Raw genomic sequence first — 15793 nt, forward strand, 5'->3', positions numbered from 1 at the left:
GGGAGATAGGCTCCCCCTATCTTTATCAGAGGATCAAGCCCTTGCTATACAAGTCTGAGGACCGGAGTTCAGATCCTCAAAACCCACATGCAAATCACACATGTGTGGCAGGACATGTTAAGATAACCAGAAAGAGTCTGGTATAGAGTAAAGGGTGAGGATAGGGTGGTCTGCGCTGAAATAAATGTAAATCTTAACCCCGGATCTAGCTTCTAGTGAAAATCACAATCCGTCCCTCACGACTGCCCTGGAAGTTACTTCTCTTGCTCCTGGGTGAGAAGCACAATAAGGGAGGGAAGGTTTCCTTTGGCTTACAGTTGAGGGGCTCTGTCCATCACAGCAGAGAAGGCCTGGCATCAGGATACCAAGTCAGTTGTTTACCCAGCATCAGTGAGGAAACCAGGAGTGAGTGGATAGAAAATGAGTGTGTCTGAGGAGATTCAAGACCCTCCCCTAGGGGCCATATCCTCCAACAGGGCTCCACCTCCTAAAGATTACAGGGCAGTCCAAAACAGCTCCATGGACTGGGAACCACCCATACGAACACATGAGTCGGTGGGGTGCATTTCACACTGCCACAGCAACACACAGACAGTCTTATGCTTAGACTATCATAGTTACCGATTAACACAGAATCCACCTAGATGTAATTCCTTGGTATACTAGTCTTTAAAAAAAGATCATAAAGCAATTAATACAAAGAAGCCACCATAGCAAACAAAATTTGCACCCAGTATCCATTTGCTGAAGCTCTGCTCTGCTTCAGGCATACAAAATTAAACTTCATGATAGACTATCAAAAAAATTAAGAGCCCAAACCGTGGAGTAGATGGCAGAGAAATAAGAGAAATAAGTAAGGATTTTACAAAGGCTGTAAGCTTCCGACAAGGTACCGAACAGACTAAGAAATGAACTGAGTTCTGTTCTTCTGTATATAGTCAGCAGCCGTGGGAGCTCAATCAAGTCAATGTAAAACAGAAACGCGTTGCATGAAGTAAAACGAGCTGGTGCATAGAAAGTATCGAACGCAGAGCTTGCACGGAGTATCTACTTAATGGATTATTCATTAAGCATGCTCTCAATATCAACTGCAAACTAGTAACGGCTTTTCCTTTCTGAAGAGCCTGTCACTGTTGTTAGTACGTACAAAACCTCAGCGTTTACTCACTGCATACAGGCTGAACGGCAGTGCACGGAGAGGAAAGTCAACAACGAAGCCCAGGGAAATCTGAAACTCCCTTCTGCCCCTCTCCCTCTGAGAATTTTCCCCTTTTTTAATTGCTGCACATGGTTGCCACTTTGCCACAGTAAGACGGTGGGATTGTTTTCCTAACCCTACTCAGTAACAGATCTTTCTATCTCCCACCCTGTTATTATTAAGTGATATGAACCACTACAGTTCTCCTAAGTCCTCCGTGGATGGCCTCAAAGGTTTGGGACCTGCTAGAAGAGCAAATGAATGTCAGGTACGTGGGTAGCAAACCATGCTCAGTTGCTGCATGTGTCCACGTTTCTGAGGCTGGTTGGAACAAGTGTCATTATTTCCCTCAATCCTTTGAACTTGGTTCCCACTTTCTGCCACCATGGCTAACATATCTGAGTTCCCCACAGCATGCTATAGTCATTTACTAATTACCTATTGTAAAACTAGGTGCTATGAGGAGAAAATCAGAAAACCACGAACCAGTGAAGAAATGGCACTGTCTCCAAGTCCTTGCTATAGCTCAGTCGCAAAGTATACACGGCATGTGACATTTCATACTGGGTCCAGATGTCTCTTGTTGACAAGAGTGCATCCGTGAAATCAGCAACTCTCCAGTCAGAAGAGAGCAAGTTCAGATCAACTCCTTCTTGTTTAAGAACACTATAACCTAGGAAAAGATGCTAAATTGTTTGCCACTTCTGATCAATTTATGGGCTGGATTAGACCCATCATTGGGTAGTTTGATAAGGATCAGCAGAGCTACCTCCAATCCACTCTCAGCACAGAGCACACAGCTGTATGCTTGGTAGTGTGTTTTCTGATAACTTTAGTTGCTAATGTAAGATTATTCAATATCTGTCACAATTAAAGTTATAATCTGCTGTAAAAGAAATCGGTGTCAATTGTATGGTGGACAGAAGTCAGGAAGGTGGAGCAGCAATCTGGACAACAGCACCAGCAAACAGAATTAACATATAAAAGAAGTGGGGGGATGGGAATGCATATAAACCCCCTCAAAACAACACTTTTTAAAAAGGTATGGAGGTCAACACAAAATAAGGACAGTCAGTCCATGTGGGAAGCTGGAACACTCAGAACTGGTGGCCTGCGCTATGTACATTAAGAAGATATAGGGGTAGGAACCAGGTTATATATTGGAGACCTTTCCCCAAATATATGTAAACAAATGTTATTCTACAACTATAAAAGACACACACATGAAATTTGAGTCTAAATCTACAAATTATATTTATGTTTCTTTCTCCTTTAAGTTTTCTGTAAGAAAAAAATATCCAGTGCACTTGGTGTCAAGTTCAAAGTCCTTGTGGGAGGAGTCACCATGAACATGGGCTCCCCCCCTCTAGGTAGCTAGACAGAATATTAGCATTTGAATTACCTGTTAGCTCCCAGAGGGCCAGAATGCACAGTGCGAACTTTCGGGTTTGAGAAAGGAAACAAACAAGGCCATAAAAAGCATCATTGAGTGGTGGCACATGCCTTTAGTCCCAGCACTCGGGAGGCAGAGGCAGGCGGATCTCTGTGAGTTCTAGGTCAGCCTAGTCTACAAGAGCTAGTTCCAGGATGGCCAGTGCTGTTACACAGAGAAACCCTATCTCGGAAACAAACAAACAAACAAACTAATAAATAAATTCAACAATAAAATCAGAGCCTGGAAGGATGTCTGCAAACCTGCCTTTGTTTCTGTGAATGTTTCTTTTCTTTGTTTAAAAGCAAAGCTGGAGCACAGGAAGAATAACAGTCATAAATAATCAAATGAATATGAAGGCAAAACAAAACAAAAAATGCTCCTTAACCCTGACCTAGTGTTATTCCAACTCAGAATCCCACAGACAGTCCATCAAAAGAAGATAAATTACATCAAAAACAAACAAAACCAATTGCAGGTCATGTGCTGGAAATGCAAGGGTAAGGTAAACTATACTCTGCCTGATCACAATGAAGGGATATAATGATTATAGCGAAAAAAAAGGAAGAAAAATATCAAAACACTCAAAATTAGTATCTTTCCAGAAAATAATTATTTTTGTTACAGCTAATATTTTTCATACAACCAAAATCAAATGACTATGAACTAGAGACATTTAGATCAAAATAGAAAACTTACTTCTCTTTCAGATAATTGTAAATATTTTACACCGCTTTTTCATCTCATTAGTGTAAGTCCCAAGTCCCGGTCTCTGGCCTCCATCTTTGGAGGCCCCGTCCCTGTGCCTGTCAAGCCTTGACCAACTCCCCGGAGGAGGGTTAAGACACTTAATATTTTAAATTTCATCCTTCTCACATACTTTTAAAGGTAGCCTCTGTGTTCACTCATTTTTATCTCACTGAAGAGTTCTTAATCCAATCCTTTCAGAGAGAAAGCAGGAGGATCAAGGCAAATCTGAGGGCCAGCCTGGTTTACATAGCAAGCTCTAGGGCCAGCCAAGGCTACATGTTTGAGCCTGTCTTCAAAAATGCAAACCCTGGTTTCCGTCTCAGCCCCTAAGGGCTGCACTATTGTACTGCGTGTTGTAGGTTTAAATGCAAGGGAGTCATATAAGATGGGGAACAAAGTGCTCCTCGGCTGTACTAGAAAGCTTGTGCGCAAGCCAGGCATGGAGCTTCATGACTTCCACCCTACACTTGGAATGCTAAGGCTGGAAAATGGAGAGTTTAAGGCCAGAGCAAGCAAGACCCTATCTCACAAAAGGAAAATAAATAAATAGGCATGCATGCACGCGAACTGTTCATTTTAAGTGAGCTCTATGTTTGATATATTCTGCTACAGTCTAGGGTCTTGGAGCTTTGCCTCAGCTCCTAACCCCATGCTAGCTTAATATGCTGGAGAGTACCAGCAGCATTGACAGCTAGTCTTTGTAGCTGACTCGTCCATAATCCAAACCAAAAACAACAGCAAAATTTATTGAGGAAAACATTATAATACTAGAAAAAAATTTTATGTCTTCCCAGATAAAATATATTACCATGTTTACAGACACTCTCTGACAGAAGTGAGAGAGATTAGGGCAACCTTTTCACAACTCGCATTCTGCTGCCTGGAGAGTATCTATTATATAATGGTATAATATAATATTGTACTTTCAAATCAAAATGCAGAGACATGCTGATAAGGGAAATTAAGTAAAAAAAAACACATAAATTCAGATTCCACCAAGAGACACAGAATACTTAAGGATATGCACTGTATGAAAACTAACTAATTAAATTTAATGAAATAAATTGTGGCTCCACGTGGTTCTTTGGGAGGAGAAAATACAACAAATTTAGGACATTAGCCCCTAAAAATAACTTTCATGTTTAGCAGAGCAAGAACTTTGAGAAATTGACAGATATTTTTTAAACAATTTTGTATTCATTTCATATTGCATTAATACAGAGTGGTGTTCTTTACCCATATTTATTAAGTTCTTTATACTTTGGAAATAATTCATTGCTTTCAAATTTATTGAAAGTTTTAGAAAGAAATCGCCATTCTGAACTCCTCTTAGTATGAATATACTCTGCAACTTCATAAAGGCCGCTCATCTCTGATGTCAAAATAAATTAATCTCAGAATTAGCCAGGATCTACTGATCCGCTTAAATTTATCATTGCCTTAGGATTCACAGAGCGGTGACAACATTGAAAAAGCCAGCTCCCCTTCCCTATCATAAAACTACCACGTTGCACCAGACGTATTTCCAGCATAGAAAGGGACTCGTTGATATAGTGATGGTTTTTATTAGAGAAAGTTATTTGATAGTGTGAGCATAGTTTGTATTTGCTGCATTTCAAAGATTGTTATCACCTACTGCTGATGGAAATGTTTTCCTAACACATACTAATAATTCTGCATCCGGACGGGATCCTGAACAAGAACGTGAACTGCTGTCCTGCTCTGTATCTTGGAGCCGTGAGAACTGTGACTCCCCCAGGACAGCCACACCCTGGCTGTTAACCAGATGGATCCGCGAACAAAGCCACTCACCTCAGGCTCAGCGACAGCAGCTGCTCCTTGGACCTCAGCAGTTCCCCAACTTGAAAACTGGCACAACCCAGGAAACTCCTCTGAAAGTAAGGAAGAACGTTTGCCATCAACTCCCGAGACTCTTTCTATGTTTTCGTTCACACAGCAATTACACAGAATTAGTTTTGAAAAGAACAAACTACTGAATCAGTTAGCCCCCAGATATTTCACAGACAGAAATACAGCGCTGAAATAGCAACTTGGTTAAAGGCAGATACTGACAGCCTGGGAAATAAGAAGTAAAAGACAGCAGCCTGGTCTTCCCCACTGATAACTGCCTCCCCACAAGAAAACCAGTGTCAATGAATATGCTAAACTTTCAAAATTCACCAAGATCTCCACTTACTAGAGTTCCTCAAATCACTGGCAACAGCAACTCTGTGTTCAAGATATGAGAAAATCTGCCTCTTGAAGCTATTTTTACATGGGCTCGGTGTGAGTTATAAATAGAAAGACAATATTTCTCCCCATCACAGAAGCATTTAGAAGCATTTGCTTCCTTTTGTTTTTTTGGTTTTTTTACTAGCCTGGGACAATTCCATCCCAAACACACAAATAAATAGTACTTCTGCTTTTTTTTTTTTCTAAAATTAGTTTTTAAACATATCACAACCGGGTGTCATGCTTACCGGTAAACATTGGCTATCTACTCCTTTCTACTCAGTGTAAAGAATAAAACTGTACAAGGTAGTTCTTTTCTCTGGCTCGGGGCCGCAGTCTTTGGTCTGTTCCTAGCTGTTCCTGATGGGAAAGTGTCAGCATTATGGCTTGAACACCATGAAGAGTATCCCTCAATGACTAAACACAAAAGTGTCAAGTCCATATGGTCCCTTATGCCATTGCTGATGGGCAGCACGGGATGCCCTGTAAGAGGTCAAAATCGCCTCTCCCAAACTTCCTCTCAGCACAACTCTGCTGCCAGACCATGCTTGAACAAGAGGCTGGGGTAAAGACCCTGACACAGTGAAATGCTTTCAGAAAAAAAAAAAAAGAATCATCCCACACACCAAGAGAGGCAGCATATATACTGAATTATTGTTGAAAGTTATTAATGTGTGTGTGTGTGTATGTGTGTGTGTGTGTGTGTGGTGTGTGTGTGTGTTGCCTGTGTATATGTGTTAGTGCACTTGGGTGAGCAAGGAAGCCAGGATGAGGAATCACTGTGAGCTGCCCTGTAAGTTCTGGGAACCAAAATCAGATCCTTTGCGAGAGTAGTCAGTATTCTTAACTGCTGAACCATCTCTCTAGCACCAGGTCAAAATTTTTTAACCTCTTTTCAAAACCCTACCACAGAAGGGCAGAGTTCAGAAGGGATTACAGACAGACATCTGGAAACACGACTTGGTTTTGAAATTGTACACAATCCTATTAATATTAGTCCCAAGTACGTAACTTGATCAAAATGCTATTACATGCACCCAGTCACCAAGGTCTGGAAATTCTGAACTCATATTGCTAGATGGAAAAATACTGAGTCAAACCAGAAAACCTAAGGAGCAACGGTGTAAGCACAAATGGAAGCTGAAAACCAACATCAGGGGCCTTAGGAACAGAACACAAGAGGAAAGGGCGGAGGACACAGGAGCCACAGAGGCGCTTAAACTCCCTCCTTGGCGAGCAGACACGACGGAAGGCGCTCTCGCCCACGCTCTCTGTGGGTCGCTACTCCGCTACTCCGTGCTTTGTTTCTCCACTTATATTGAACACCACCTGATATATTCAAATGGCTTGTCTTCAACTCCTGCACATAATTGAGATGCCAAGTGCTACAACGATGAGGATTTTCTGTCATACTCTGCGGAATACACACCAGACGTGGGCACAAAATGCTAACCGGCAACAGATGAACGGATGAGGGACCGACAGGCCCCAGTTTCCAAGTAAAGGACTCATTTATTTATTTTTAAGACAAGATCTCAACCAATAGCCTAGAAATTGCTACATAGCACGGGGTACCCTTGAGTATACAATTATCCCCCTGTCTCAGGCTCCTAAGAGTTGGAACGGTGGGCATGTACCAGCACATGCAGGTCAACCATGTCTTTTGATACATGTGGGAGACACAGAAATTTTGCAATTATTTATAAATCATTATACCTCAGAAAAATAAATGAGAACCATAGTGTACAGATAATACAGAAAAACAACATTCCAGCAATTAGCAATTTGAATCTTTGTAAATATTTAATTTGCTTTTTAAAAAGTCCTGTAAATGTGTGTTTGGGGGACTAGGTATATGTATGTGAATGCAGGCTTCCCTGGGATGCTGGATTCCCCTGGAGTTGGAGTTACAAACAATCGTGAGCTGCCATGGGGATTCTGGAAATCAAACCTTGGTCTTCTGAAAGAGGAGCAGATGCTCTTAACCATCGAGCCGTCTCTTTAGACTACACTCCAAACTTAAAAATAGATCTATTTCACTTTCTCCTTCTCTGATAATTAGGGGTTTTAACTTAAATCCCATATCCCCTTCTATTCATTATTCATTTTCCAACAAAATTCTCAACACATCATGAATTTCACAAAACACTCGACTTCCTCAGCTTGTTTGATGCACCCGTTCAAACGGTGTAGATCTGGAGGAATGCAGAGTAGAGGAACACACGCCATATTGACATGGTGGTCTTTTTGGCCATAAAGTAGCAATGGCCCCAGACTTGAATTCTGCAACTAGAGACAGGTGGAACGGCTAATTTTAGGGATGAGCTATGGACACATCACAAGCACAGCTGCAAGCAAGACTGGTGACCACAACAAAGGACTGTCTCTGTCTGCAGGACCAGAAGCAGACCTGTAGCTGGTCAGCCTCAGAGACAGCCCCAAGGTTGTTAACAGGGGCTTGTGTATTATGCATTATTCTGTGCCAGTGTGCCAGGGACGACGACCCTGAGGCAAGCATTCCCATCATAACTGCCTGCCCCACATCCATGTTGATGCTTTGGGGGAAGCTTGAGAGTTAACAGAGACTTGGAAAAGAGACACCCGATAGAGTCCGGAGGGCATCTGGTAAATACTGAGATTCTCCACATTTATTTCTCATTGACTTTGTATACCCAATCCAAAGAGGAGGGAGAAGACAAAAGGCTTCTTTATCAAGATACAAAGAATAGAGTAGTTACCTTCTTAGTACCCAAATACCAAGTAGCCACACCCTAGGTCAAAACAGCCACTTAGTAGCTTAGTCATAAGGTTTGACACCTTATGTCAAACCTCCTGTCAATAACCTTGAGGAAACAAGAATAGGCCTGAACCATGGGACCTTAGTCAAGGTGGATATTGAGTGAAATGAACTATCAAATGGTCCAATTTTGTTAAATTTTCTTTATTCACTCTAATTAAAATAGAATTATATCACTTCCCCCTTCTCTTTCCTACTTCCAGACCTTTCCACACCCCTTCCTTCTAGTCCCTTCTATGCTGCCTCACCCTCAAATTGACAGCTTATTTTTTTTACTATTGCCCATATATATGTATGTAAATATGTATCAACATGCACATGCATATGAACATGCATGAATACCCACGGAGAGAGGAGAAACAGCACACAATGCTAATGTAAAACCATAGTGATACAGAGCTATATTTGTCCATATATACTTTATATATGTGTGTGTATATATATATATATATATAATGTATGCTCTGCTATAACACTGTAACACCAAATAAAAGAAGAGAATATATATAAAACAGATCATAAATTTCACAAGACCCTTAACTTTGTAAGCTTGCTCAACTTGCGTTTTGAAATTCTTTAGGTCTGGATGACTTTAGCATTAAGCAGTCTATACATGCTGTGATATTATGGTGGTCCTTTTAGCAACAGGTAGCAATTGCCATATATATTTGTGTATTTATTATTATGTATTTATGTATTATATATGAACAAATACATAAATACAATTTTATAGTATTTATAGTATATATAATACGTGTATGTGTGTGTGCTGCATTTATTTTTATTTGTGTGCATATGGTTTCAGGGCTGACAACTTTGCACTGGATTCTCCAATCAGGGAGCTCATCCATGGAAAGGGCTAATTCCGCCTCTCTGAGCCATCACTAGTTCTCCAGAGCTCTCTGTCTAGGGGTGGGGGCTATGAGATCTCCTCCCTTCACTGTAGCAAATCAGCTGATCTGTCATGGTTCAAGTCTATTTCACGGAGCATTTATTTCTAGGTCAGGCAGTCACACAAGCAGTCCTCTAGTTCTTACAGTCTTTCTGCCCCTTTTCCTCAACGTTCCCTAAGGTTCCAATTTTAAAGTAGTGTGTAATTGTTTTACACTGTAACACCAAACAGGATAATTGCCTATACATTTACATTCCCGCATGCTTCTGTTGTTGTTATTTGTGTTCGTTTCACCTCAGTATAAGTCAACACCGGATCCTCCTAAGCTCCAATCTCCAGATAGAAACAAACAAACTGTCCACTTCACCGTGGACACTTCATGTGAACACTCACCGGAGACATGGAAAGAGAATAAATTAGGCAAAAATCAGGCTTTTCTCTTTCTGAGATGTGAATATCCACAGAGAGGGGGAAACAGTGCACAATGTTAATGTAAGCAACACTGATACAGAGCACTATTTCAATCATAAAACACTCTGTAAGGAGAGCGGAAAGCACATTGCTGACACTGACAACAGGGATTGAGATGATGCACCCACGGGGCTGGCGCTTAGAGGTGTCTTCTGATCACCCAAAGTACTGTGGGAAAGACAGAGTATTTGAAGGAGAAGGGGAAGAAAGAAGATGGTAAGGAGAAAGCTGGAAGGAAAAAAATGGGAGGGCTAGGGCGAGAAGGGATGGAGGATGGAGGAAAGAGAAAAGAAGTCAGAGAAAGAGGAGGGGAAGAAGGAGGGGGAGGGAAAGAAGAGGTAGAGGATTACTATTGTTATTCAGTTGAAAAGTATCCGCAGTTCAGAAAGAGAAATACATCTGCAAAAGTAAAAATTTGATTCAGATGAAATCTAACGAGAAGGAATCTAAATATGATAAAAATAGAAGACAGGAAGGCTATGATGTCCTGTGTAGCTGCTGCCGTTGAGAAAAGATCACACATGACAGTTTGCTCACATTTGTGTTAAGACATGTGAAACATTTACAAGAAGTTAGAGCTCATTAAAGCCCTGTCTGTAAGCAGAGGGAATTGCTGGAGTCCATAGGAATGGACCATATTGCACACAGCGCCATAAGTTAATGTTCAGGAAGCCACTTTAGACCAGGTTAGAACTCTGATCTCTTGTTCTCTACCCAGCATCTTTTCATCCGCCGTACACTGAGCCTAGATTCCAGGGCAGTTCCAGGTGGCAATTCCTGTCCTGGTAGACTCTTTGTTTGCTCAGTTCATAGCTCAGACCATCCTTGTCTGCTCATGACAACAGAGCAATACAAGTATCACTCTGGGGAAGATGACTATTCAAACAGGCAGCACATCATCTCAGTCATTTATCGGCTGGAGAGGAATAGCCAGGTGAGAAAAGAGGTCATCAGTGGCTATTCCTACACAGGGAATGTGATGTGGGATTCCCCTCTGTTTGAAAAGGAATTCTAGACACTAAAAAAAACCAAAGTTTAGCGGCATTTCTCCCCCAACAAAAGGTTTTTCTTGCTGGTGGCATGCTGCAGCTCCCTTAAGAGAGGTTTTCCTGATTCAGCAGTAGCAGGAAAAAAAAAATGTGGCTGTTTTGAAATGCTGGCTTTCTGGGCCATGCTGCCAGCATGACCTCTGGCTCTTTCAGGAGGCTGAGCAGTTGAATGGGGTTTGTGAGCAACATGCTACAGCTAGCTTGGTGGCAACATGGACAACACAGACCAGTTGTGTGCCTAGAAATGGGCACTGTGCATGGCTCTCTGAGCTGCTCTGAGCTGCTCTTGAGCAGTTCTGCCATGCTGGGTTGGGTGGGGCAAGCAGGAAGTTCCATATTTCCCCTAGAAATGTTGCATCTTAGGCTTTTAATAAGTACTTAGCATTTTAAGAACTGCTCCTGGACAGTAACAGATACACAATAGGACAGATTCAGACATAAGAGAACTCTGAAAGGGTCACAGTGTTGGAAAAAAAAATGTATGTAGGCTTGGGAGAGAGAAGTAAACAAGTATAGAGAGTTATAAAAAGAAGTAAATGGTTTATAAAAAAGGTAAAGTCTGTAAAGAAACAGAGTACAGACAGCCATAGATTAAAAGGAGTAAAGAAAAATGAGCCATATTAAGATGGAAAAGTCACAGAGTCTGAATTATGGATATTACTGTGTTTTCTTTAAATTTTTTGACTGTAAGGATCTAAGTACAGAGATACATTTTATTAAATGGGTTGCTAAGCTAAACTGTATATTACAAAGGTATCTTGTCTTCGGAATTTGGGTCTAAGGATATGTTGCTTTGGAAAAGATGTTCTTCTTTTGTTTCCACAGAGGATGAGAACCTGTGGATTCCTTTCAGACTAATATAATTTGATTCACTAAGAACCCCTGAAAGGTCGCCGTGAATACACCCCAAAAATACTTCACCCAATAAACAGCAGGAAGTAGTCTGGAGGAGAACTATACCCATATTCCCAAATATTGTCTATAAATGTTTGTTTACATTTAAAGGGGGATATGCTATAAAGATTTGTGTTGGTATGGATCTTGGTTTATTGATACAAATTTAAGGTCAATTTTGTTATGCTGTCTATATGTATTTCTGATCTTGATTAAGGTATTGTGCTTGTGCAGCTCATTTAGAAATAAAATATATAATTAAAGAAATATAGGTTAATAGATAGTCATCTATAATAGTCAAGCTGTAGTCACGTTAGTTTTGATTTGCTAAATGTACAGAGATATATTTCAAATGGATAGAAATTCTTCAAACCTTTCAAAGACTACAGAATATGGCATTTAAAATACTTAAGAATTTAGGACTTTTCATGACAATGAGACACATCTGTTCCTGGCAGCACCAATCTACTTCAAAAGGATGATGGGCATTGAAGAGACTCCTCATGGAGTTGGTTAGCCATTTGGGCAAGAAACTGCTCTTTCCTGGACTACTTGATTAACTGGACATGCAGGACCCACAGAGAAATGATTGCTGAACTTGTCTAAAGGTAAGATGATCCTTCAGGGTTCCTGCTTCATGAAAGAGTTTGCAAACGTTCTGCAGGACACAGAAAAAAGTGACTGACAAACTGCCAATATAAGTGGAACTGTCTTTGAAATTTCCTGCCTCATGGAAAAGTCTGCCAGACACTATGAGCCTATAGACTGAAGATGGATGCCTCAATGGTACAGTAGAACTTTGGATGACTGTCCAAGCAGCAAGATATCTCTGTCAGTTCTAGAGTTCTGGAAGTTGCTTACAATGTACTTCCTGTTTACTTTGGTGATATTGTATCCTTCTAGAGTCTTTGATAGAGTTGAAGAATAGATAGTAACAAAATAGTTTTCCTTAGTTATGATAAAAGATAAAATAGATAAAGATATTGTAACTGTAATTCTTGTTTGATAACTGTTTTATGTAATTTTACTACGATAAAGTTGAAACCTTCCCTTTTATTTAAACAGAAAAAGGGAGGTGTTGTGGGATTCCCCTCTGTGTGCTGTGAATAACATTGGTGAATAAAGAAACTCTCTTGGGCCTGCACAGGGAATAGAAGTAGGCAGGGAAATGCTGGGAGGAATAAGGTAAAATCAGAGAGAAGCCATGTAGCCCTGTTGGAGACAGAATCCAAAACTTTAGCCAGTAAACCACAGCCACATGGCGATACACAGATTAATAGAAATGTGCTAAACTAATATGTAAGAGTTAGCCAATAAGAAGCTAGAGCTAATAGGCCAAGCAGTTATTTAATTAATACAGTTTCTGTGTGATTATTTCGGTTTCTGGGTAGCTGGGGAAACAAATAAGCAGCCTCCTCCAAAAGGAATGTGGGGCCAAAAGTTTATCCTGCTGTGCTCTGTAGGAACTTGGAGCATGATGTAGACAGACAACTCACCAGATCTGAAACATCATACTGTATGTCCAAGTGGCTCTCCTGATTACTATTGAGAAAGCTGGCTGAGGCACAGAACCAGCCACAGTGCCACAAGCTGCAAGGCTCCATCATGAAGGCTCGTCTCACAGGCCCTCACTCAGAGGACAGTCCTTTTTCCACTAGTTACGTGGTTACCCTCCCAATCTCCAAGAACAGCATAGAACTGTGTTACCCGAATTGCTTTGCTACTAGTTCAATAGCTTAACATGTGACTACTCCAAGGGAAGGGATCAATAAAACTTAAAGTGTCCACTGGGTTTAGAAAACTTAGTATGGAAAATAGAAACACAGAGTATAACTTTGTTTTATATTGAGCATATTTTTAAAAATATTATTTTTCATATAGTGAGTTAAATAAAATATAATTAATTTAGTCTGTTTCTTTAAACTATTTTAAAACATAGCTACTAGTATTTTTTTAAATGCTATATGTGACAAAACTTGTTAACAAACTCATTGAAATTTGACTGGACACTGCTACATTGCAGATTAAATGAGCTTGTAAAAGATGCTTTGACCTTTCTTATAAAGTCATATGTATATGTGCATTTATAATTACATTATATATATATATAGTTATGTAGATATACATAATTGTAGAACAAGACAATTTTATAGCCTGGGCATTATTTTTACTGTCAACCATAACAAAAATGGTTGCATGGTGTCTTACTCCATAATAAGAACTGCTCATATTGAAAAAACTCATAAAGAAAAAAAAATGAAGGTTACTAAGAGTTTATGAATAACCCCAAAACTCAAGAGTATTTTATGATAAGTCATCTACTAAATAAGTACGTATTTGTTATGAATACAGTCCAAAAGGTCTAAGGGCACAAATTGGCATCTATTTGACTAAACCACCAGGAAACGTCTTGAACACATCCAGTAAATGTTGCTTAAGGACACTCAAAAATATATAGAACACAATTGTGGGAATCCCAGGGAATTCAGCTTATGTTGGGATAAGTGTTCTTAGTACATTGTAAGGTCAGACTCACTATTAGCACTATGTTCTTGGCCAATAGTTTAACCTCTCAAACCTTTTAGTAGCATCCAAAGAAATATCCTGAAGATGGATGGGATGTGTACTAAACAGTGGCCCTTCACAGGTGAGCAACGTGTGTTAAATTTTCACTATGCAGAATGACATGGCTCAGTCTAATGTAATTCTTTCTGTGTGTGAGACTGGTTTAGTGATCATGCTTAACAAGTTATTTAAGTGTTAATGTCATCAAACATGCTAGCTTTTCTCATGTTAGTATGATCATTTCTGGACTCTTCTCTGTTTCGTCTATAATTTTTTCTCTAATGGCTCATAAAACAACAGAAAATAGTTATTAGACCAACCAGGAATGCTCTTTGATTATCTTAATAAGGAATCTAGGCCTTAACCTAGAAATATTGGAGTGACAAAGTAAAGAAGTCTTTTCTGGAAAAAAAAAAAAGAGGTCTTTTCTGCCACAAATATAGTGCTTAGTGGTGTGCAAATATACCAAAATCTAACACCCAAATTTTCATTACTAGCAGAGTTTTTTTCTGTTGTTTAATCAGGAGCTATTTCTAGGTGCTCCTTTAAGGACTCAATTCTTCTCGATAAATACAGGGCAGAATACCAAGCATGACTCCAGGCAGTTCATGTTCTCTAAACCCGAGGAGCATGGTAACTTCAATTCAACATCTTATTTTCCCACATAGGAAGATGAGGAATATAAAGCAGAAACTGGACAGTCTGTTGTTTAAATTTCTTTTGTGTGCTTATGATACTGGGAACATTTCTCAGGATTAAAACAAAACAAAGTAAAACAAAGATGCGAACTGACTGTTTCTAGGTCCCCTTGTCATTTCATGCATGCTGAATGGCTGATGGGAACCACGGGCACATCACAGAATCTCAAGTAAGACTTTTATTTGGGACCAGGAATTGTAGTTGAGTTTTTGCCAAAGAAGGGGACACAATATCAAATCTATCCTATTTCAGGGTCAGGGAACTTCCATTAGAAACCAGGGCCCCCGGGAAAGTGCTCAAAGGGAAGAAGGTTAAACAGAACTACCATCCATCTACCCCCAAGACATCCCATTAGCAAAAATGTAGGGTTACAGTAAGGACTACTGAAGTTTCAGGTGTACTGCTGAGGTGCTTGATCTATCTCCTAATTCTTCTCCAGGAAAGTGTTTCTATGCCCAAGGCCAGTAGAGTTTTGTCCTAAACAAATAGGTCCTTTGTAAAGATTGGAGGAATCAAAAATGTTTTCCTCCTTTAAGAATACAGGATGCTCTCCTCTGGGAATCACGGGAAATCTAATGCTGAATGTTACTGTATAAAGGGGCAGTAGAGAGGTGGCTGAACCAAAGAGAGGACACACCAGTGAAGATGCCTGTGGGGCTTAGATGTGACATGGTAAAAGCATAGGAGTGTCACACGGGTCAAACATGTAACACAGAAGCTGATGCATTGGTACCCATGTGCTTAGAAAGTATCTTAGGGCAGTAGGAGCGCAGGGTGGGAGTGGGGTGGGACAATGAAAGAGCTGACCCCGAGC

At 40.2% G+C, this 15793-nt stretch overlaps 1 protein-coding gene across 6 annotated transcripts in view; it reads right to left on the minus strand.

Annotated features, from left to right (window-relative positions):
- Positions 1-15793, minus strand: part of Inpp4b (inositol polyphosphate-4-phosphatase type II B) — a 735560-nt gene that overhangs the window by 223925 nt on the left and 495842 nt on the right. For 5 of the 6 annotated variants that reach the window (XM_087900452.1, XM_087900453.1, XM_087900454.1 and 2 more), the window contains one exon: positions 5193-5272. In XM_087900452.1, coding sequence (XP_087756578.1) covers positions 5193-5272 — 80 coding nt within the window. Of the gene's footprint in view, positions 1-5192; positions 5273-5577; positions 5601-15793 lie in introns of those variants that run through there. The other variant, XM_087900456.1, reaches the window with a different exon arrangement.

Source organism: Myodes glareolus, chromosome 22, assembly GCF_982192425.1.
Source record: "Myodes glareolus chromosome 22, mMyoGla1.1, whole genome shotgun sequence".
NCBI classification, from domain to species: domain Eukaryota; kingdom Metazoa; phylum Chordata; class Mammalia; order Rodentia; family Cricetidae; genus Myodes; species Myodes glareolus.